The sequence below is a fragment of the Cupressus sempervirens genome, chromosome 10, assembly GCF_028749045.1.
Source record: "Cupressus sempervirens isolate cs-2001-9-10 chromosome 10, ASM2874904v1, whole genome shotgun sequence".
NCBI classification, from domain to species: domain Eukaryota; kingdom Viridiplantae; phylum Streptophyta; class Pinopsida; order Cupressales; family Cupressaceae; genus Cupressus; species Cupressus sempervirens.
In genome coordinates, this window is record NC_143127.1 from 234,124,666 (window position 1) to 234,148,110 (window position 23,445).

Consider the following 23,445-nt stretch of genomic DNA (forward strand, 5'->3'; position numbering starts at 1 on the left):
TCATACAACAAAAACGAATAAACATGATGACAATGCCAATAAAAATGCATATAGTTTTGAACATACATTAAACATCACCATAAAGAACTCATTAAGCATAGAGAGTAAGCAATCAAAATAGTAAAATTTGAAGAAAAGCATGCATTAGAAGCTGTAAAATTGGAAAAATACTTCCATTGAATTTTATGAAAATGTACATTAAGCATACAATAACAAAGAAAAAGCAAGATAAAACATAGAGTAAAGAGGACATACATTACAACATATGTTAATAATGATCGTGAAGCATTCAATTAGTAGTCAAAGCAATAAAATTGGAAAAAAGCATGTGCATTACAAGTAGTAAAATTGGAAAAAAAAAAAAAATGTTCATAACAAAAATTCTAAAAAATAACATGCAATCAAACCACTAAAATAAGAAGGAAACATGCATTGAACAATTTGTTACCAACCTGAACAAGAGCAAAGAATTTGCAGACTGTGGAGAATAATCTGAGAGTGTTCAAACAAGAACTTTTCAAAGAAATTAACGTGGTATTGTATCATTCTTATATGAATTTTGTTATAGAAAAAATGGTTGGCTGATTCAAATTTTGAATTGTGGTGGGAAGTGATCAGTCATTTCATACAATGAATTGCATTTGATGTTTGTTTCATGCAATGGCTTCTTGATTTCAAATTCTTATTGTGTTCTTTCTTTTTACCACTTCCATTAGTTTAATACAATTCAATTATTGTACTTTCATCAATTGAATTTAATTCAATAGTGAGTCTTACACCATTAACTATGCATGTAGGTACTCAAAGAAGTTGGCTTTAAATGGTAGAAGTTGGCACATGCTTTTCGATCTATGTAGATGAGAATGTTTTAAAAATGGTTATGCACTAAAAGCAGTGCATCTTTCTATGTGACACAATTTGCAATGCACCAAAAATTGTGCATGTGTGCACATGGATGTAATAGAAATTGTACTTTAATATATCTACTTTGTATTCTTGAGCGAATCATTTCAATTCGCAAATATGTGCACCAATATATTTTTTAATAATACAAATGTCACATTTTTTGTGTAATGAGATGTGTAGCATAAACATGTTTGTACCAATTTCCATGCATATAAAGTGATTGTGTATTAGTGTAATAGTGAACTTGTATTGGGTGTTCATGGAGATTTCTTTTGAAATGTTTGCTTTGTAGGCATTGGCTCAACAAATGAACATAATTGGGGGGATCTATAACAATACCCTCATGGTCATTGGACCCCTGACGACTACTGGAACTCTTCCCCTATTCCAATTTGAGAAACAACTTAAGGTGCTCTTGAATTCATTAACTTGAGATTCTTATAAAATGTAAGAACAAATAAAAAATAAAAAATTACTTTTAGCGTCCTCAAGCTGAAATCCTATGAAGGATCTAATGATGTTACCTTCTTTATAAAGTTTCTATACTTGTTTCCCATGCTTTATGCTTTATTTGATTGGTTCTTTTAAGAATTGGAGGATTAATTAATGATTGCAAATATAGTTTTCCATGCTTTATTTGATTGGCCTCATTTAAGAATTGAAGGACTAAATTCTGATTGCAAATATGTGTATAATCGTGCATATTAGTATTATTATAAGTAGAGAGGATATAGCTATAATCAATTAATTTAGATAATTGAGTTTAGATTGTAGGTCTATCCATGTAGACTAAAACAATGTTCTTCGTGAAATTATTTTAATTCCATTAAAAATTGAAGTTCTAGTACACGAAAAGAAACAAAGTACTACGATAAAGGTGGCAGCTTGCAAAAATGGGAAGGGCTAAGCTGTCGTGAAGCTATACAGGTGATCGTTACTCTATGTCATTTACAATAATGGTTACTTTGGTGGGGACCTTGAGAGAAAGATTCTTGACATTCCATCCGGCAGTTTCCAGTTGGGAAAGAAAATCATCAAATGTTTCATTCAGTTTTGACAGACTTTCCGCCAGGCAACGAATTAAATTGTTTGAATCCTTCATCAATACATCATCAGACAACAAAAGTGATCCTGTGGGAAGATCCTTTCTCTTGAACAGGCCCCCATGCAAACACAGCCAATACGTTTGCCATATGCTACGCAGGACAGTGGTGGTTGTAGCTCCTGCCTAGAAACACAGTACAAAAATCATTTATTGCTCTGTACTAGCATAAAAAGCTCTTAAAATGTCCTGTACCTCTAATATGCTCTTTTTTATTAATAATACTGACGCGCAACCATCAGATAGAATGTGAAAACGGCACAAAATGACATCATTAATTTGATGTTTTTCAAAAACAATGGAGAATAGAACTTTGTGGCACCTTGAAGGCAACCTGAGCTTCTTGTCCATGCAAAGGACTTTTTGTTACCGTGAGAATGTATTTCTCATTCTTGTACAGATCTAACAATGCTTCCAGCTGTTAAAAGATACAGAATTACAATGGTAAAAGCGTCATTGATAATGAAACCGCTGATAAATTAAAGACTTCAAACCACAGGACTCGATTCCAGCATACTTCAACTATTCTGATAAGCCCAGTGAGGCTTCTTGTGTTTGTGTATGGAAAACCTATGATCATAGTTGGTTCTTGGTAAAATGCCTATCTGAAAAGCTGTTGCATTAATTTTATTTTTAGATCTACTTATAATGACATCTCTTATCAGGTCGATGCTCTACGCTACAAATCTCTACAAAAGCAAAAAAACACAAATTTTCATCAGAAGATTAAAGGAGATTGTCTATCTCATAAATATGGAAGACTAATTCTGAAAATGATTCTCTTATCAAATAATCAATGTATAAGCCTGGCCTAATACCCTATACAAAGATGCTGTCAATCCCACTTAGATGATATTTTGGAACACGCTACATTAAACTGAATTGTCTTATTAGATAATAGATAAATAAGCCTGGCCTAATACCCTATATAAAGATGCTGCCAATCCCACTTAGAAATAATTTCGACAAACTTATCATATAAGATCGTATACATAAAAGAAAATTAGACTTTTCCTGCAACAGTGGCACCATCTGAAAATAAATACCTTATTCCCCGGAATGTTTCTTCCGATCAACATTTCTAGAGGGCAACCAAAATGAATACGGGGCTCCAATAGCTGTTGAAAGATCAAGATGTTTTCTTGTTTGTTGCAGCTTGCAAAATCTGCCAGTGAAATGTTAGATCATATCAAATTTCATAGTCGAGAGATGGAGAAGGATAAATACATAGTCAATGTCGCATAAAAAAACTTAAGTAGATGTACAGTTTTCTTTACCAGGAACAGGGGAACCTGAGACATGAGATTCAACCAAGAGGCGTGCACGTTTGAGATTTATCTGCATAAAAGAAATACTAAATTTTATCTCAATGAGAGATAGAACTTGGAAAAATGATTGAAAATGAAGTTTACTTGTATTGGCTGGATGCAACTTACAGTAAAAGATAAAAAAATAACAATGATTACCGATGAAAATCTTAGAACAGAAAGGGATTGATAACGTAGCATAAGGTGCAACAAGCGCAGAATAGTCCATGTTAAAACCAGCTTTGGATATGTGTTTAGCAGCCCTGGTGTAGCCTGCATCATCTTTCCAACAGGTTTGTCAAGCCTGTCCATCCAAAAAAATAACTGTAAAATATTTCATTGCGAGTATTGAATGAATTATATAACTAATAGGCCCTGGTAATTAGCTTGTCATATAATTTTATGATTTTACAGAAGACTGGAACTACAAGCCTGTTCAAGATCTTACAATTACTAATTATATTATGCGTTCACTTCAAGCATTTAATGGAAAATAATATATAATTAATAGGCCCTACTGATTAGCTTTTGTCGTCTAATTCTACAATTTTACAGAAGACTGGCACTAGAAGTCTGTTGAAGAAATTACAATTATTGTTACACCAATTGCAAGACCAACAAGCTCTCCAGCTACTTCCCAGACTTCTTCCTGAAAATAACGGGATAAAGACATAAAAGTGAGTCCAATTAAAACAAAAAAGCCTAAAGATTTAGGTAGACTATTAAGGCATGGTTTTTCTATTCCTCAGTTCTCTGAAGCAAAGAACATGAAAAGTCATTAAAATATCATTGTAGATGTTTTGCTTATATATATATAATATATATATAGGCTTAGCCTTTTTCTTAAAAGAAAATAAAAGGTCTGCATCACCCGTGTTAAAGTTTTATACTAAATGGATTATTTATGTGCCATAACATATGTAGGCGCTCATTTCAAGCCATACCGACATTAAACCTTAATACCCTAGCCCATTCTAATTTCCACTACCTAGTCCCGTTCTAATTCCCTTTATCATTTCCTCATCACATATAAATTAAAAATTCAAAACAATTAAATAGATAATTACAGCATTTATTTATTCATCAAATTGATCAAATCCAGCTGTGATTTTATACCCGTGCATTTACATAGATATTTAAAGAGGGAACAAACCTTGGCTGCAACATCTCCCAAGTTTCCAGAAACAGCAAAGTGGTTTTGAATCACACGAAATGAAGGGTCTTTTAATCCTCTTGCTACAGCCTGCTTGAAACAGTCACATGGAACATAATTGAGTCATTATCCGACTTTATAATAAATCATTTCTTATATTCTTTGAATACCTGCTGCAAAATAGAATTTAGTAATTTAGAAGTTACTAGGCAAACCATGACAAATGAGAGACATTGCCTTTCTAAGGAAGCTTAAAAATTATAAAACAACTGCATACCCAAAGTAATGCCTAAAGGATATCCACATAAACATAAGGTTCAAAGCCAAAATACAATAAGGCATGTTCCTCAAAAAAATTCGAGATGAGAATTCCTAGATACCAGACACAGAATGTGCCTACATGTATAGCAACAAGAAAATGCCATTTTCTATTTTTGTTCATGCATAGGCATGTGAAATTGCCTGTGCGTCCAACTAAATCCTGGAAATAATCCTTATGACCCATGAAAGTCCACTCTGTATTAAAAGAGAAGGCATGAATGGTGACTAAACTAGATATGAGAAAAAGCCTTCTATGTTTGTTGATCATGTTAAGTATGCTCTACTTGGCTCAGCATAACAAAATTTTTACCAATGATACTCAAGCTACTGAAAACATTCTGACTTCTGATTTTGAAAAGAGATGGCTGCAAGAGGAAATTTGGCGTGATGTAGAAAACATGATGGATTAGTTTTGTAACTCTGGCAATACAGGCTCTCTTCCACACCACTCAGAAATCAATAATTTTAAACCTACACCAAGGCCTTTTAATCAAGTTGGAGGACATATTGATAACATGGGACATTCCCAATAAATTATGCAGATAAAATTCTTTATCTCGTGGCTATACTTATGCACTTGAATAATAAGTCCAGGTTGTATTGGTGTTGAGAAAATAAAGGCTGTTGTGATAATACAGTTCTATATTGATTTTGCTTCCTTCTTGCTCATGGTTTCTGTGTAACTAACCCTTTTGCCTTTGGGCTTGCTTCCTTGCCTTCCAAACTTGTCAAAGGTTGCTACTTCTTATAAAAACAGAACTTTAACATCAAAAATGATAAAATCACTTAGCCTTTTATCAAAAAAGGGAAATTCTTGATCAATGTGTTAGTTTGTGACCCACAAAGAATTGGAAAATTTGAGCTCTTAGCTCCATCAACATTTCTGACTTCTCAATCTTGATTCATGAGCTTCTAAGAGATTCTGTTAAGATTAAAAGGCTTGAGAGAAGGGTGTTCAATGTCCCTTAGCTCTCCATCATACTGGAAGAAGCCTTAGGTCAAGAGTGAACATTGTCAGAGAAAAGGAGCAATTATGCGGATTAATAATTACTCAGAAGCGTTGGTGTGAATAGGAGCATACTTTGCAGACTGAGACATGGAGAATAATCACTAAGCCCCAAAATTTTCAAAAGGGGAAAAACTTGGTGAATACTAGATAAAACACAGCAACTTACAAAGTACTAAAAATTAAAATCTCTTAAGGAAACATATTGTTTTTGTAAAGTTCAATTACAAAATGTATTAAGTCGAAAATGGACATCTTGAAAGAGAAAATGCATGATTTTCTAGCAAAAACATGTGAAAAATGCATTTTAACGCATAGATGGAAAACTCGCCGAGTACTCGGCGGGGTTTTAAAACTCGCCGAGTACTCGGCAGGGTTTTAAAACTCGCCGAGTTTCCTAGCCCGGCAAGTTTTTAACCAGTTAACTCGCCGATTTAAAAACTCGGCAATCTGGTAAAAACTCGCCGAGTAATCGGCGAGTAGTGGGCAAAAACTCGGCGAGTTTTTAGGAAAAACTCACGATTTACTGGTGAACGCAGCCTGTGACGGATTTAAGCGGCAGTGAGTGTGTTTTTTCTCATTCTTTCTTGTATTTGCATTGTTTAGAACCTTGAGGAGTGAAGAGAAGAAGGTTTGGAGGCATTCTTGGCTGATTGCAAGTGATTCAAGGTGGATTTGAGTGGATTGTAGAGGATTCTAACCGATTTTAGAAGACAAATTTCTTTCCAGGTATGTTCATCTTATCATAGTTTGAAAACTGTTTATAGTTTTATAACAAATGTTCTTTTGTTTTTGTTGTTTTTTGTAAATGTTTTCAAATCATTTAAAATCATTTTGAATCATTTGAAACCCTAGCTTCTAAGGATACGGTTGAAGTTTGTTGTTTGCTAAGGATATGGTTCAAGTTTGAAGTTTGAATCATTTGAAACCCTAGCTTCTAAGTTCTAACTTTGTTTATTCATTTCTCTATATATTTGTGTAGGGCAGCGGTCAACCATTAAAAAAATGACAAACCCACAAGAAAAGTGGCCACAAACACCATGCCCATCTGGATATATAGGCACTCGGCCTAAAAATGCAAGAGATAAGGCATGGCGGTATGCCTATGAAGCTCCAAATCCAAATGATATTGGGAAGGTGATATGCATTCCCTGTGAGAGAATTATTTCTAGAGGCATAAACCGCCTCAAATACCACCTTGCAGGCATAAAGAAACATGACTCAAATCCTTGTCTCAAGGTAACTGATGAAGAAAAAAGATTCATCCATGCCCTACTTGCAGCTGCTGAAGAGAAAAAATTGAATAGGGAGAGGGCAAAAATAGCTATGAGGGCAGCCATAGCTGAATCTGAAGGAGCTCCTTTTGATATGCAAGAGGAAGAAGAAACACTTGAGAACATACCAGGATCTCTTCGTGGCCCACAGATCCGCAAACAAAATTTCTCTTTTACCGGTTCCACTTCTTCTACATCTACTTCTTCATCATCACCATCCAGATCTCCATCAAGGATAGGTGGTTATTTTGTGCTCAGGAACACACCTAGAGCACAACCATCATTAGAGGGCACTGCATGGTTTAAGGAGGTGCATGAGCAAACTGATATTGCAGCAGCTGATTTTTGGTTTTTCAACAATATCTCAATGAATGCCGCTGATAGTCCCTATTGGGTCAATATGGTGAATGCGATGACAATATAAGGCAAAGGGTACAAGCCGCCTAATCGCAAGGATATGAGTGGAAGGTTAGTATTTTACTATTTAGTAATTGTAAATAATTGAGATTCACTTTAGTTCATTGTTATATTTTAAATCTTAATTGTTATAACTTATTTCCTAATTTTTTACTAACACTTACACTTTATTTAATATTACACTTAAATTTTGTAGGTTGCTTGACAAAGCGGTTGGTAGGGCAAGATTGTTGATAGAAGACCAAAAGAAAGAGTGGAAGAAGTATGGCTGCACCATTTTATCTGATGGGTGGACAGATGGAAGAAGTAGAACCATTATTAACTTCTTGATTGCTTGCAAAGATGATGTGGTGTTTTGGAAATCTGTCGATGCCTCCAACAAAGTGAAAAATGCAGCCACATTGGCTTTAATGTTGGAGAATGTTGTCATGGAGGTGGGAATAGAGAATGTGGTGCAAATAATCACAAATAATGCAGCAGCATATGTGGCAGCAGGTAGATTTAATTTTTTATATTTGAATCAATATGAATCATGAATGTAATGCTATGGTATTATTCAATTTAGATTTGATGTAATTTGTAAATACTAAATATGGAAAGTTTGTTACTGATTATTGATTTTTTGCTAATCTTTTAGGTAGAATCCTCCAAGAGAGGCATCCCACACTTTTTTGGTCACCTTGTGCAGCACATGTCCTTGACCTTCTTTTGGAGGACATAGGAAAACTTGATTGGGTGAGTCCAGTTGTGGAAGATGCTACGCGAGTCACGAAATATATCTATAATCACCCATGGGTTCTCAGTTTGATGAAAAAAGCCATTAAAGGCAAAGATTTGATGAGACCTACTATGACAAGGTTTGCAACGGTCTTCTTGACGTTGCAAAGTATTCTTGACCACATATTGGCTTTGAAGCAAATAATTGTGTGTGCATATTGGGTTGCTTCACCTTACTCAAAGAAGCCCGAAGGAGAAGCTGTGGCACGAATAGTCTTTGATGATAGCTTTTTTGCAAAGGCTAAGGAGATTGTGGAGGTAACTTCATTATATTTTTAGTTTATTCAAGTTTCATTTTCAATTCATAACTTACTATGTTATTAACTAATTTGTATTTTTCAAATTTCAAATGTAGATGTCTCTGCCCCTGGTTCTAGTCTTGCGCACATGTGATGGGCAGCAATCCCTAATGGGAGGTCTTTATAAGGCCATGGATAGGGCGAAAGAGGCTGTTAGAAGTTACTATCACGGGGACAGTCTCAGATTTGACCCCATTTGGGAAATAATTGATAGGAGGTGGAACAATATGCTCCACCAACCTATTCATGCAGCAGGCTACTTCCTCAATCCCAAATTCAGGTACTATGATAATTGATTGTCCTTGAAGTTGGGATTTTAATAAGTCTTTATTTTACTTTACTTTTTAAGGTTGTGTAGTAAGACTTGATATCATTTTCTATTTGTTTTAGGGCTGATGATTCCTACTCAGATCCTAATGGAGAGGTCATGGAAGGTCTCTCTAAATGCATTGAGAGAATGATATCAAGTGAAGAGGAGAGAGACCTTATTGTGACCGAACAACAAATCTATGTGGAATCAAGGGGTCCTTTGTTCTCTTCTATGCTAGCAAAGAGAGCAAGATCTACTCAAGCACCAAGTAAAGTGTCAAACTTTAAAACTTTTGCTAATTGATAAGTTGTGCTTCTGATTTTGTTTTTTATTGCTTTATAACTTTTTAAATTTTGTTTTGCAGATGCTTGGTGGGCAAGTTGGGGTGGCAATACCCCCAATTTAAGGAAATTTGCTCTCAGAGTCCTATCCCAACCTTGTAGCTCATCCCATTGTGAGCGCAATTGGAGCTTATTTGAGTCCATGCATACAAAGAAAAAAATAAAATGACTAAAAAACGGCTTAATGACCTTGTTTATGTGCACTATAATCTTAAGTTGCGCATAAAAAAGTCACAGCTCTTAGAACTACCTGGTCCGCTTGATCTAGATGAGATAGATCGTTATTCTGATTGGACAGCACAGGAGCCAAGTCCATTGTTTACACCAGATGAGATCGCTGATTTGGAGAGGCAGGCCATGGAGGGGGAGGCTGACACTGATTTTCAGTTCACTATGGATGACATTGAGGATGAGGACGACGATGATGATGATTCAGGCGAGGATCACGCATTACCATTAGGAGGAGATGCATCCTCTTCTAAGACGCCGAGCCAGTCAATAGGGACGTCGAGCGAGGGGGCACAGCCACAGAGTTCACAGTCACGCAGCTCACGCCCTATCCCAGTGCGAGGCACTTCTTCTAGGACTAGATCCCCTCGCTTTCCTGCTAGTGCAAGTGGAAAGAGGAAGATGTGATTGACATTGTATTGATGTATTTAGACTTTTAGTATTTACTTCTAATTTGACAGATTGAAACTATTTAGTAATTTACTATTTTGCTTCCTACCATGAGCATTCTGCATGAGAATGCAATTTTGTACGCATTATGCATTTATATATATCTAAACTTTGTTGCTTTCTTTTGTATTGTCTTTAATTAACTTATTAGATGCATCTTCTCATTAAATTTTGCAAAATAAATGTATTTTTAATTAAATTTCAGCGGTTTTTTAGGTTCTCGAGTTTTTTTTTTAAATCGCCGAGTTTTTCTCGATTAAACTTTTGGGGGGCTTGGCGAGTTTTCCAACTATGTTTTAACCATTGTTTACTGTTGGGTGGATATTTTGCAAAAACAATTTTAAAGATCAATTGCAAACCAATGATTCCATCCACAGTGTGTCAGCCACAGTGTCTCCTAATTATAAGGGAAGGCTCCCCCTTCTTATTGCTTCTAAGTTCAACAAAAGACTTGACTACTTCTAAATACACTACTGAATCAAGGTGAGTCATTCATCATGTTCTCTTATTTCAAAATAGATGTTATCATTACAATATGATCATTAATCAATGGTGTATTTCACTTCCAAAGTATTTATTGGAGCAATAATCCTGATAAACATAAGATTACACATAAGAACAACCATTAGTGTACCAGCAACATTCAGTAACTAAGGAGTTTTTGAAAGCTCGAAGTCTTTCAATGTCCCGCTATGAGATTTTAAGAACAAGAATTCAAAACATGTGTAGCTCAAAGTCTCCTACATGCATTTCACCTTGCATGCACAAGCGGAGAATGAAGCAGCATAAAGTCTGCAAGCTATTTCATTGCTCGAGTGTTCTATGCTAATCTTAGACTTGATAAGTGGCTCAAAGCCTGCAAGACCAAAGCTAATGTCATATTATAACTCTGAGTGCAATATGCAGCTCAAAGTCTCCAAGATTGAGTTCAAATCCCTCATGAATGAAAACACTAAACTCATAATCAACTCAAGAAAATGTCGTCACATTACAGTTCAAATTGGCACAAAGTCTGAAAAGATCCTGCCTCTTTCATTGAAAGCAATCTAATTTATGTTTAAGCTCAAAGTCTTAAGAGTGTATATTCAAACTGAGAAAAATTTGTTGAATTGTCAAAAGATTCTTACTAAAAATGAGCCCTTGTGTATTTATAGAAGAGAGGCTAATTGAGAAAGGTGCAAAACGAACTACCTATTGTTGACTTATTCAACATAATAATCCTATTTTATGTGATTAAATATAATGAGAATAAGTGCAATTTAGTTTAATACTTTATGTGTGATATTACATATGTAATTGCTATTTTATGCTTTGCATGTAACTTGTCAATGTTAAGGAAGAAGATCTGATATAATACCTTTTGATCATTGTTCTTCGATATATGCCTTATGAATTATTCACAAGGTTTTGTCTATATGTATATATAACTAACTGGCTTCTATACTTTAGGATTACTGTCAATGAAACAGTAATATATAATTATGAAATCCAACAGCAATCTATAATACTGAAATGCAACAATAATATACAATTCTGAAATGCAACAATAGTCTATAATACTGAAATGCAACAATAATATATATTTCTGAAATGCAACAATAATCTATAATACTGAAATGCAACAATAATCTATTATTATGATCTTATCAAACTGGAATCGCTGCCAATGTAGTAATACCACTTGTGTCTATGTATTTTCCAGTGGCACCAATCCTTAACATATTATATATGCTAGCAGATGATCATGTCCCTATATGGGACATGCCCTCTCAGGAAAGCAACAGCTGCTAGATATTAATCACAGCCTTAACAAGACACCCCAATCTGCATTTAATCGGTGTTTTTAATTAACCACTTCACATGAATAGTAATCAGTCTATTTGATCATAGTTTTATTAGCATAATTTGCCTTAACAAAAATCATCAGATTTATAATTAATAAATATATAACATTATCTTATGATTATTAGTTAAGTTCGATGATGAACAACTTATACATCATGGTAATTGATTTGCACAAATTATGATCAAAATTAATCCGACCAAAGCTATAACATTAACAGTCAAAACAAAATTGCAAAATGCATAATGAAAACTAAATTAAGTGTCTGACAAAACATGACTCTTATTATATCTTCTGTTAGATAGATCCTCTAGTCGCTAAATTGACAGTGCTTGAAATCTTCAGATCTGTAAGAGGATGAGAACATCTGTGAGGAAAATTGTATCTTGACTTTTGCATTTGAGGAAGTCAAATCACTAATCTTAATTCTAACCAATAAATGGAAAATTGTTCATAATTCCTTTTGTTGACCACCACTCACCTGGAATCAGTCTTGAAAGCATTTTGCTTCCCTTGCTGAATCACCAATACACCAACCTCATCTTCTTCTTTGGTGTAGTACAAGTTTTTTGGGAAAATCTTTTTGTGAAGTTGAGGTTTAAAGCCCAAAGTGTGATTAAGAGTAGTCACAATGGCATTGCAGTGATGTGTCCTCAAAATTTCCAAGGTTGGACAATGATTCAAGGTTGCCTATGGGATGCCAGAAAGAAACTTGACAAAAATGAAAGACAAAAATGAGGGAAAATGACAAAAAAGTGACCAAAAGTGCATTTCCTAAGTTTTCAAACTACATTGCATATGCAAGAACAAGTGTACTTCAAGGTGTTATCGTTCACATAATCAAAACAAAAAGTTTTGGTTACTAGGGAAAACAAAGGTTTTACATGAAATCGGGATTTTGGACCCAACTACATATTAATATGTAGTTCAACTTGTAGTTTGACCAAAAATCCTCGATTGCATTTTCATTTTGAATTTTCAAATTGGTAAACTAGAGGTTTTTGGACGAGACGGCACATGTGACTACATGTTAAATTGTAATTAAACATGCACTTGGTGTGAAAATCCCTAATTTTCAAATGATAGGTATGAATATTTTAGAGGTGATTACATATAAAATTACATGTAACAGTTCATGCAATGTGCATGAAAAGTTCTGGCATGGAACATGGTAAGTTTACTATGGCTGCAATTGGGGATTTTATGATGGACATCAAAAGTTCTGACTTGGAACATGATAAGTTTAGTATGCCTGCAATTGGAGATTCCAATGCACATTACACTTTGCATTACATGCCTCCAGATATGCAAAGGTAAAGAAAGACAATATATGTGCAGTCACTGATTAAAGTACTCGGGACTTTATATCTTGAATACGCATAAAATGTATGTAATGAAAAATGAAACCAAAGTGAATTCCCTCAATTTCTCTTTGAAATGCCAAACACGAGTGAATTTGTAGCAAAGAACTTTGATTACATTAACGTATGCATCAAACTCCATCCCCACATTTGTGAAAGCAAACAAAAACTTTTGGGTTCAATTGCATCATTTCAATAAAATTGGTATCCTGCATTGAAGTATAAAATAAGGATGAAATAAGGGAGGTCACGAGTTTTGTGATCATAACTATGACTTCGAAGCACAAAGAAGCTTCAAAAGGTCATTCATAAAAATGAACAAATTAGACAAGGCTTTAAGAATTCGATCTTCCTCTTATAGGGAGGGGGGTCTTTTTTCCTGCATGATCTTTTGTCCTTGTCACCTTTATAACTTACTTGGTTCTGATATTGATGTGGTGGGTGCTGATGCGTGGATGTGTGAATTTTTTGGGGGCGATTTTGGATGTGTTTGGGTGCATCCACACACACACACACACACACATACACACACAAAGAAATGTAAGCAATATACAAAAATAAACCTTTCCATACTATGATTGTTTACCATTGATAGTTCAAATTGAAATAAGAAGAGAGCCATAGCTGCAAACAAAATGAGAAGAATGAGCAATGAATGGCCTCTTTTAGGGCCATTTTACGGTTCACGAGCAAAAATAGAATTGAAAAAATCAATTAACACATGCCTTTTAAAGTCACTTAAGTAACTAGGCATTGAAAAAGTCATGGGTGCTCTCCAAATGCACCAAGATGTTGTCCAGGTTCACTCTAGGTGCTCTTGGAAGCATCTCGAGTGCATCCATAAACATTGGGTGTGCTTCTTGAGAGCATCGATGCAGCATTGAAAAGTACTATTGCATCCAAATGTACCAGCATCAACACCTTGGGTTTTTGGGAGAGAATCAATATCTTAGCTTTATAAGAGTATTTTCATGTTTTTCCTCTTTCAAAAGGAAATTTATCTCATTTGATTTTCTACTTTTCTTTCTTTGTGAGAGATTTCATTGTATTTGTACATGGGTAGCTAACATGGTCTAGTAGTTGAGACCCTTTTTTGTGTCTTTGCATGTTTTTTATTCCCCTAAAGTTGCATTTAAGGGGGGTCTTGGCATGAGACCCCTTTCACATCTTATTAGTTAATTAAGCTACAAATAGTCAACTTATTAATTTATGTCTCATATCATAAGATTAAGACACTCGCCATAGTCTTATGTTGCTCTATGTGTCACCTTGCGCTGTATAACCAAAGATCTCTAATACATTGTACCTCCATTCTATTCGCATAATTTAATAGGGATGCAATTTATTCTTGTCATATTGATCTATTGAGGATCTTGTTCTTTCCATAAGCCTTTAGATCTTGGGTGGCTATTTTTATAGCCAAATCTCACAAAAAGTATTCAAGCACATTTTTTATTAGAGAACCTATAGATATTGAATACAAAAATTTAAAATAGAGACTTGAGGAGAGAGGACCCATTGTCCTTTTGATTTCTCAACATAAAAGGAATAAGCACTTGATCGAACTTTGAGAAATGAACAATTAGAAGAAACCATTATAGGGATCAAAACTTACTCTAAGTAACTTGCACATTTTCACTAGAGAATCTCAAGAGTCAAGACAATGAAGAATTTTTTTTTGAAAGACATTACATGATAACGAGAGTATGGCCAAAATGTCAATAATTAGCATCCCATGACAATATTTGTGAATATAGTAGAGTGGACCTAGGGAAAAATACATAGTTTTGAAAATACATGGAGATTTTCTCCTAACTCCTTCAACATGTCTTTGTTTGAAGCTAAGATGATCAAGGACATATGGGCCTCTAATATCAACAAGCATGGACCAAAATCTCATCTAAAAACTCATAAAACCCAAAAGTACCCATAACTTGTAAAGTGTGTAGAGTGGAAATATCACTCAAGTTCACAAATACAAAGACATGCTAATTGTAACATCCAGTTTTCCAAGGTCTAAATTAACATCTATCAACTCAAACAATACAGTTATTACTTTGTTTCATAGGAAGATAGTTATATCATTCATGTTCATGTGAAAAAGATTTACCGTTAAAAAAATTAGTTAGACAAAATTTTCTTAACTAAAACCTAAAATACCATCAAATGAAATTACTACAAAAATTGAAAACCACATACCTCAAAAACTGAGATTGAAATCAAACTAGGGATGCTTCTGCAACCACCCGGTTAGTCCACAAATACCACTATAACAATATCATATGACGACTATCCTCTAAAACCGCTATCTCAAAATCAAATAATGATTACATTTAAATACCACTATATTTAAAATTAGGGTATCACATACCACTATATCAATTAGGGCATTGTTTACCATAGGTTCATTTAGGGCTTCTAATACCACTATATCACTTAGGGCTTCCAATACCACTAATTCAGTTAGGGCTTCCGATACCACTAATTCAATTAGGGCTTTCGATACCACGGATTCAACTAGGGCTTTTGATACTGCTGTATCATTTAGAGTTCCAACTATCACTCAATCAATTAGGGCTTCAGATTCCTTTCCTTCCGATTACTTGACTGTGTCAGTAACTCAAGGTTAGAAATATACTTATATTTGATATTCATATAATTGAAAATTAATCAATGAATTTATCTCTTGCATCTAGGTGTAAAATAACAATAACAATGAAATAACTCAATTTAATCTTACTCCTAGTAATTAAAAATGATAATACTTGTTTTCGTTAAACAATTGACTGCATAGCTTATCTCTGTCTGATGCATGACTGGCATCTTGGAGAGAGGTGAAACATTGTCAGGGGCTTAACCATCCAACCTCGGACCAAATCTTATCCCCTCACGATCTCTAACGAGAAAGGCCCTCCCTACTCAGAACAAACAGGGGTCATCTTGCCATCCATTGGGCATCCTAGTATTTAACTCACCATATGACTTGGCAGCAAGAGGTTACAACAATAGGATTATGCATGAGCTATTAAGTAATTCACATTAAAAATGGTAACAATGATATGTCATAATAGATACTGATTCATGTTTTTGATGATTGCTTTGTTTCACCTCATCACCCATCTACTTGGCTACACAATCGGATAATATTTTTTAAGCCTTGCAACATTTGGATACCTTCCAATATACATGATTATCTCTATTCCAAAGGTTGATTTATTGATGAGATCTCAGAGTATTATTGTTAAGTTGAAAAGAAGTCATACATACTTCATGTATTAGCAAATGGCATAAAAGATTAATCTTAACACTTCAGTCTTAACCATCTAAGAAGATTTTTAATAAAAGTATCAGATAAAATATGCAAGAGATCAGATAATGATATATTGATTATTTGAAGTCTCAATATTCCGCATACAGATTCTATGATTTATCATTGTAAAACAAGAATACGACTTTTGAAATCGACTATACTCTCCAATAAACTTCTGGCTCAATATCATATACAGCTTTCAAGGATTTAGGAATGGCAAGCAAATTCTATAAGACTGTTAGTCTGTTTTCAGATTGGAAGAATATGGAATTAAAAAGCCAACCGAAAATAAGTCAAGAAGTGCATAACTTGAATTCCATAATATTAGAGGTATTTAAACAGTGAAATGGATATGGATGATGACTGATGAACCAAACGGAACCCACTTGAAAATTGTGAGCAATATGAGTGGCAATAAACCATTTAAATAGATATGGACCATATGAGAATAGAATTAAAAAAAACCACTCGAAAGCATGAATCATCCATTATATAAATATAAGTACTAATGGAATAAAACCAATTCAACTAGTTTGAAATTTTGAATTAACGAGCAAATAAAGCATTTAAAATAGATATGGGTGATATGAGAATAAAATTAATCGCACCCACTTGAAATCCTGAAGTAGCTATGCGAACCACGTCTTTGAAATGTAAAATGGCTAGAAAGCAATTTCTATGTATTAATAAAACTAACCATAACCAAGGTAAATTAACCTAGAGGATACTGAGAAAAATTGTGAAGAGCCTTTTCAACCATTTCATAGCGAATGGCAGTAGTTCTAATATGGCTTAGGCTGTCCTGAAGAAGACCCATCTCTCCATCCACCTACTCCTTCGCCTATCTCACCTGCTCCACAATCAGCTTAGTTAGTTCGTCCACTATTGCCTTGCCTTGATCTAAAGCCATGCCATAATGTATGGGAGTTGAGTAGATGAAAAACGGAATGCAAAAAAGAAAAAAGGTTGTGTCAAATACGATCAAGGAGACTTTAATAAAAACGGGTGCTTGGCTCTTCGGCTACCTTCAGTTATAAAGAAAACCATTCGGATGCATCACGAATACAAAAATATGACGACGAAATAAAGAGGAAAAAGAATAAGGAGTTGAAGAGAAGTTGGAAAGATAATTCGAATTGCCAAAATATAAAATCAATCAATCATGCCAAATGTTAGTCGATTAAAAGCAAGAATAAAGTTGGATGATTATAATTTGAAAATTATAATAATTCAATTATTATAATTCAAACATTATTATCATCTTATATTTATATTTACATCTGAACATCACTTTATTATTAAATTATAATGATGCCAAATCGTTTTTATATTTTATGCACGCATATAAATAATTATTAAAAATAATATGACGAAAGATAAATTAAAATTCTTTAAGATGCGTTTTATATTTTAACTCAATTATTTTAATTAAATTATTTATTAAATAACTCATGTGGGTCCGGTAGTTGTATTCTGTTCCAAGTCGCTAGGTCCTCTACTCATCTACTTAGTGATGGTGATGCTCCTACCTAATTCTTTTCTAACAATGCTTGCACCCCACTGACATGCTCCCTACAAGGAAATTCTCCACTATTAAATTATATTATCATAATAAATTATTTAAATAATCACAATGGTTAACCATCTTTCCATGAATTCATGATTAACGATCAACTAACATGTCATCTTCACTTGAAATCATAACGACTATGTTACCATTTCGCCAGATTATAACAAATTAAACTGCCAACTGACTTCATGCAAACCTCAACAGCTATATTTCAAGTTAGGTCAAAAATTGGGATGTAACACTAATCATATAGAATAACACAATTGAGATACATATAAAGTAAAACATAGAATGTACCATTAATACCACAATACCAGTAGGCGAGGAAATGGTTTCTTTTATTAATACCCAAAATCAACATCCGTACATTGACAAAATTCCAAGTACTTATAAAAGTGGTTGGAAACCAACTAATGCATTCCCTCAACTCCTAACTACCCAGGCCGATTAGCTTAAACAAGTACTAAACATAATAGTTACTTTATTCCGACTAAATCTATCCCCCCCAAAAAAGAAGTCGTCTTCCAGACGACTGTTGAACAAGAAAACAACAAAAAGAACTTTGACTTCAAGAAGAAGAACAATGGGAGGACATCCTTGTGCTCAAAGCTCCCCATAGCCATTGCAAATCCCTTTCAGTTGTCTTTTGTTTTGCCAAAACACCCTGTAGTACCCTGAAATCGTCCATCTTCTTGGCTTCTGATGTGACGATCTTGCTTTTCAATTCAGCTTTCTCTATTTTCCAAGCTTCCTGCATTGCAACTTTCTCAACTTCCCATTGATATTGAAGATTCTTCCTTTCCAGTCCCCATGCTTTAGCCAGGCTTTTTCTCTTTTTTTTTGTGTAATTTTCCCTTTTCTTTTTGTCATCTTCCTTATCTCCTTTGCTTGCAGTACCCCAAGTTTCTTCTTTTGGAATCAATAATGTTTCCTCTGCTCGGATTTCCTATGCTTAATTTCACCATTGTGTGTTGGTAAGTCGATTCCAAAATTTCTTTAACTATTTATATATGCCACCTGTATCAATGGTTCCTATGATGTGACTGCTTGTAACAAACTTCCACATGTAATGTGGTATAGACCAGGCATGTATCTAGAAAGAAACTATACAGCCCTAAGCTTCCTCCTGTCTTGGAACTAATAAGTACGGTTGTTCTTCCTTTCACTGCCTCCTGTATGGACAGTTTCTGTTGTAGCATGCGTACGGATGCTTCTCCTTCTTGTACTGACCTTTCCTCCTTTGCCTCTCGTACGGAAGTCGTACATACTTCCTTTTGTGTCCCTCGTACGGATGTTGTATGTCCTTCCTTCTCTACCTCTCATATAGACACCCTACTTACTCCCTGTTGTGCCACTTGTACGGATGCTTCATGAGCCACTCATGTCGATGCTTCATGTACTACTACCTTCCATACTGTTACCTTCCATACGGACACTTCCCACCTTACCTTTCGTACAGATGACCTTCCCCTTATGGATGTCCTTTTTGCCACCTCCTTCCATATGGATGTCATTTCTACCTCCTCCCGCACGGATGTCGTTTCCTCCTCTCGTACGGATGCTTTTTCCTTCATACGGATGATGGATTAGGCATTTCTTCCCTTGCCTCTGGTACGGATGCCTCCCGTACTCCCTCTATTGCCTACTGTACGGACACCTCATGTATTGACAATGCCCGTTTGAAAATGTCCTTCTGTACTTCTCCTTTTGCCTTTGGTACGAATGCCTGGCATACTTCCTCTACTGCCTGCCGTGTGGAACTCCCATGTACTAGCCTCTACCATATGGATGCCTGACGTACTAGTGTCTACCATACGAGTGTCTGCAGTACTAGTTGTTGCTGTACGGATGTCTTCCGTACGGATGTCCATACGACTGTTCCCTCTTCTTCAAGACGTGCGACTGGTGCTTCCATTGGTATGACCACTCATACAGTTGTCTCCTTCCATACAGCCTCTACTTCCTTGTCTCGTACAGTTCCTCATATGACCTTTAGTATCCTCCTCCTGCTAGCTCCGTCTATACTTATTCCCCTCGTACGATTGTTAGTCTCCCTCCGTACGGCTGTGATTTCAATATGTGTTGATATAGCTTTATAAGACTTAGGGTGGAGATTTATTTCCTCTCCATTACTTTCTCGTTCTGTAGTTATGAAATAACTAGGGACCTGTTCTTTCCTTTCTTTGTATGTTTTTAATTTAGACCCACTGATGAGGCCTTTTACCAATTTATTATCTAGAGTAGATAATGTTATTGCCCCATTCTTCTTATACTCCATGTACTCCTATGGGTATCTTCATTCCGACTGAGATTCTTGTATTTGGAACATATTACATTCTCTGTGGAAAACTTCATAGTCTCCCATTTTCCAGCGGAATAATCCATTAAGGGAACTTGTGTCATCGTCTAAGCATTCCCCTAGTCTGAGCGCCCTTCCCTCATCTAGTTCCATCCCTTCATAGTTTTCTCCTTCGGAGTCTGATACCAAGTCTTGACTTACTAACTAGTTCCTGAGATCTATGATGTACTTTCTTTCTTCAATCTCAACAGATAGCGTGTTCTGTTTCCAGTTATGGGTAGCTTTTGCTGCGACCAACCATCCCCTACCTAATAAAGCGTCATACCCTTTCTTCTCTAAAGTCATAACCACAAAAATCCAGAAAAGATTGTTGCGTACCAACTATGACTTTTTGTCCCATCAGTGTTCCTATACTCTTAATTCATGTTGGTCGGCTCCTACTAGTTGAAATGTCAATGGCCAAAGTGTAGGTTTCCCTATTTCCTTCCATGCTTCTTTTGATAAAACATTTACACTAGAACCTCCACCAACAATGATATTTGAAAGCTTGCACCCTAATATCTCCATCTCTACTACCGTTGGTGTTCTCCCCATTCCTATAGTGAATAGGGTATTGTCTTTTGTCCATACTTCTTCCTTCTCTTTCTTTGAAGTTGTCCCTTTCAAGTTTGCCTCCTAAGTTAGTGCTACTTACAATTGGGGTAATGTTTCTACTAAATCACCTATTTTTACTATGATAGTAGTTTCCAATACTTGTCGCACTTTATTCATTACACCCCTACTGGAAGTAAGCTTTTTTGACTTTGTCTTGCCTTCCTCTCTCGTGCTATCTTGAATGTCTTTCTTTGCTTCCTGAAATCTTTCAGTCTTCGTAGTGCATCTAGATAGGCTAATTTTTTGGCCTGCATCCTAGTGACTGCAAGAATTTCGTCTTCTTGATCTTCAATGTCTAGCATATTTACCCCCTTCTGTCTTGGGCAATTTGCATCCTCATGATTGCCTGGCCCTCACCATTTATAGAGCATTTCTCCATTTTGTCCGCCATCACTTTGATAATCTCATGCAAAATGTCCCCATTCATTACATCTCCTACATTGGATCATCGGCCTCCTCTTGGAATCATACTGGAGTGGACGTCGTGGTGTGTTATTGTTGTTGTTGCTATTATTATTACTTCCTCTCCTGTTACTTTTGTACCCTCCTGGTGAGGCTTCTGTATTTGTGTTCTTTGACAGAGTGGAAGGGGGTGTGGATTGCCCTCCTTGGGTCAAGAATACTTGAGCGCTCCTTATTTTTAAATTGTAGGGGCAATCGTTAATTGCGTGCCCCAGTACCTAAAAAACCTCACAAAATGCTTTCTTCGGGCATGCTCCTTTTGTATGACCTTTTTCACACTCAGTACACTAACGTTCTCTCCTTTACCCCCTACCACTCCCTTCATCGATCGCCTGAGGTCTTTTCTCAAGGCTTGAATTGTTTTGGATTCTTCTTCACTCTCCTCGGAACTTTCACTCACACTTCCATGCCTTCTTGCCTTGGAAGTTTTACTCTTGCTTTCTATGTTCATGGCATGGGTACATTCATCCCCAAAGGTTGATGGTGGGACTATCTTCATCTTTTTCCTGAGCAATGGTGTTAATCCTTCGATGAACCATCGTTTCTTTAGTCCATTTGCTGGCTTGTTGTCTAGTTTCCCTATCAACTCTTTCATTCTTCTACTGTAGGCTTTGATGGATTCACTCTTCCCTTGTCGTGTGTTATAATCTTCGTTACTATTTCATCATCATCCGTCAGGAGATTCTTCCTCGAAGGCTGTGCAGATATTATCCCATGTGTTTTTCTTTGCTACCTCTAAATCGGTATACCAATCAATGGCAATACCCCTTAGTGTGGCTGGGAAAGCTTTAAGCCATTCTGCAGCGTCATTTTCTCCATTCACTTGCCATATTGTTATACATGTTTTACAATGGCGAGTGGGGTCCTCCAAACCATCCCCTATGAATCTCGGTAATTTTTGTTTGTCTATTGCCATTATGTGAGTCTTTTTCCTTCCTAGTGGAACACTTCTTCCCAATGACACTCTTCCTCCCAATGGAACTCTGCCTCTGATGGAACACTTCCTCCCAATGGAACTCTTCCTCCGGATGGAACACCTCCTCCTATTTGGAAGTTCGCTATTGAGGAGGAACTAATGAAAGTATCCTCTTCTTCTTGACTTTGTTACTGTCAGAGATCTCTCCCTCTAGGTGTCTCTAGATTTCTGTATCCCAACTTCCTTGTTGGTGTCTCCGAGATGACCAAATTTGCTATACCTTCTATTATATGCTCAATCAACCCTTCTAAATCCCCTTGTCCTCCCCTCAAGTTACAATGTCTCTCTTGCTGCTGCTAGAGACGTAGTGTCCTCAAGGCGACTTCTTCCCTAGTTTCTTCTCCTTCTACCTACGTGGTATATATGTTTGGAATCAGGGGCATGAATCAATTTTATTGTCTCTCTTTTACTCGTAACAAATTGCTTGCTAACAAGCGAGGAATCTCTCCCAAGAGATTGTACACCGCTGGTGGCATTGAAAGTTCGTTGTGTACCGTACCTTTAGGGATAATTCTCTCATGGGCCTCCCTTCATACTTACTGATCGACTGCAACTTCCCACTATGTCACCAGATCACGTGTCAACTAATCTTCCTTGGCTGTTTTTTCCTCTTCCCATCACTATTTATTACTTGGATGAACAGTACAAAGGCCCTTCCCATTACTCCATCTCGCCGAACTCCAGGTTCAGACTTAGGCAATGACGCCAAAAATGTAGAGTGGAAATATCATTCAAGTTCACAAATATAGAGATATGCTAATCATATAGAATAACACAATTGAGATACATATAAAGTAAAACATAAAATGTACCATTAATACCACAATACCAGTAGCGAGGAAATGGTTTTTTTATTAATACCCAAAATCAACATCCGACATTGACAATATTCCAAGCACTCATAGAAGGGTCAGTTGATTGGAAACCAACCGACGCATTCCCTCACCTCCTAACTACCCAGCCCGACTAGCTTAAACAAGTACTAAACATAATAGTTACTTTATTCCGACTACAGAGTGGTGTGAATAAATTGCCAATTTACTTACAAGAAAATCTATGTGAGTTGCAGCCCAAAACTC

The 23,445-nt window shown here is 35.9% G+C and overlaps 2 protein-coding genes across 3 annotated transcripts in view; one reads left to right on the top strand and one right to left on the bottom strand.

The window, feature by feature from the left end:
- Positions 1 to 1,706: 1,706 nt before the first annotated feature.
- RUS5 (root UVB sensitive protein (Protein of unknown function, DUF647)) overlaps positions 1,707 to 23,445 on the bottom strand; it is a 165,636-nt gene continuing 143,897 nt past the window's right edge. For both annotated transcript variants that reach the window (XM_089803951.1, XM_089803952.1), the window contains exons 9-15: positions 4,469 to 4,558; positions 3,905 to 3,964; positions 3,475 to 3,588; positions 3,286 to 3,346; positions 3,055 to 3,173; positions 2,331 to 2,426; positions 1,707 to 2,134 (exon numbers count right to left, since the gene is read on the bottom strand). In XM_089803951.1, the coding sequence (XP_089660077.1) occupies positions 1,841 to 2,134; positions 2,331 to 2,426; positions 3,055 to 3,173; positions 3,286 to 3,346; positions 3,475 to 3,588; positions 3,905 to 3,964; positions 4,469 to 4,558 (834 nt within the window). In that variant the 3' untranslated portion in view covers positions 1,707 to 1,840. The remainder of the gene's footprint in view (positions 2,135 to 2,330; positions 2,427 to 3,054; positions 3,174 to 3,285; positions 3,347 to 3,474; positions 3,589 to 3,904; positions 3,965 to 4,468; positions 4,559 to 23,445) is intronic.
- LOC149533498 (uncharacterized) lies at positions 7,715 to 9,382 on the top strand. The gene is made up of 3 exons (XM_089803273.1): positions 7,715 to 8,842; positions 8,953 to 9,140; positions 9,237 to 9,382. The coding sequence occupies exons 1-3, from the start codon at positions 8,619 to 8,621 to the stop codon at positions 9,380 to 9,382; spliced, it is 558 nt and encodes a 185-aa protein (XP_089659399.1). The 5' UTR covers positions 7,715 to 8,618.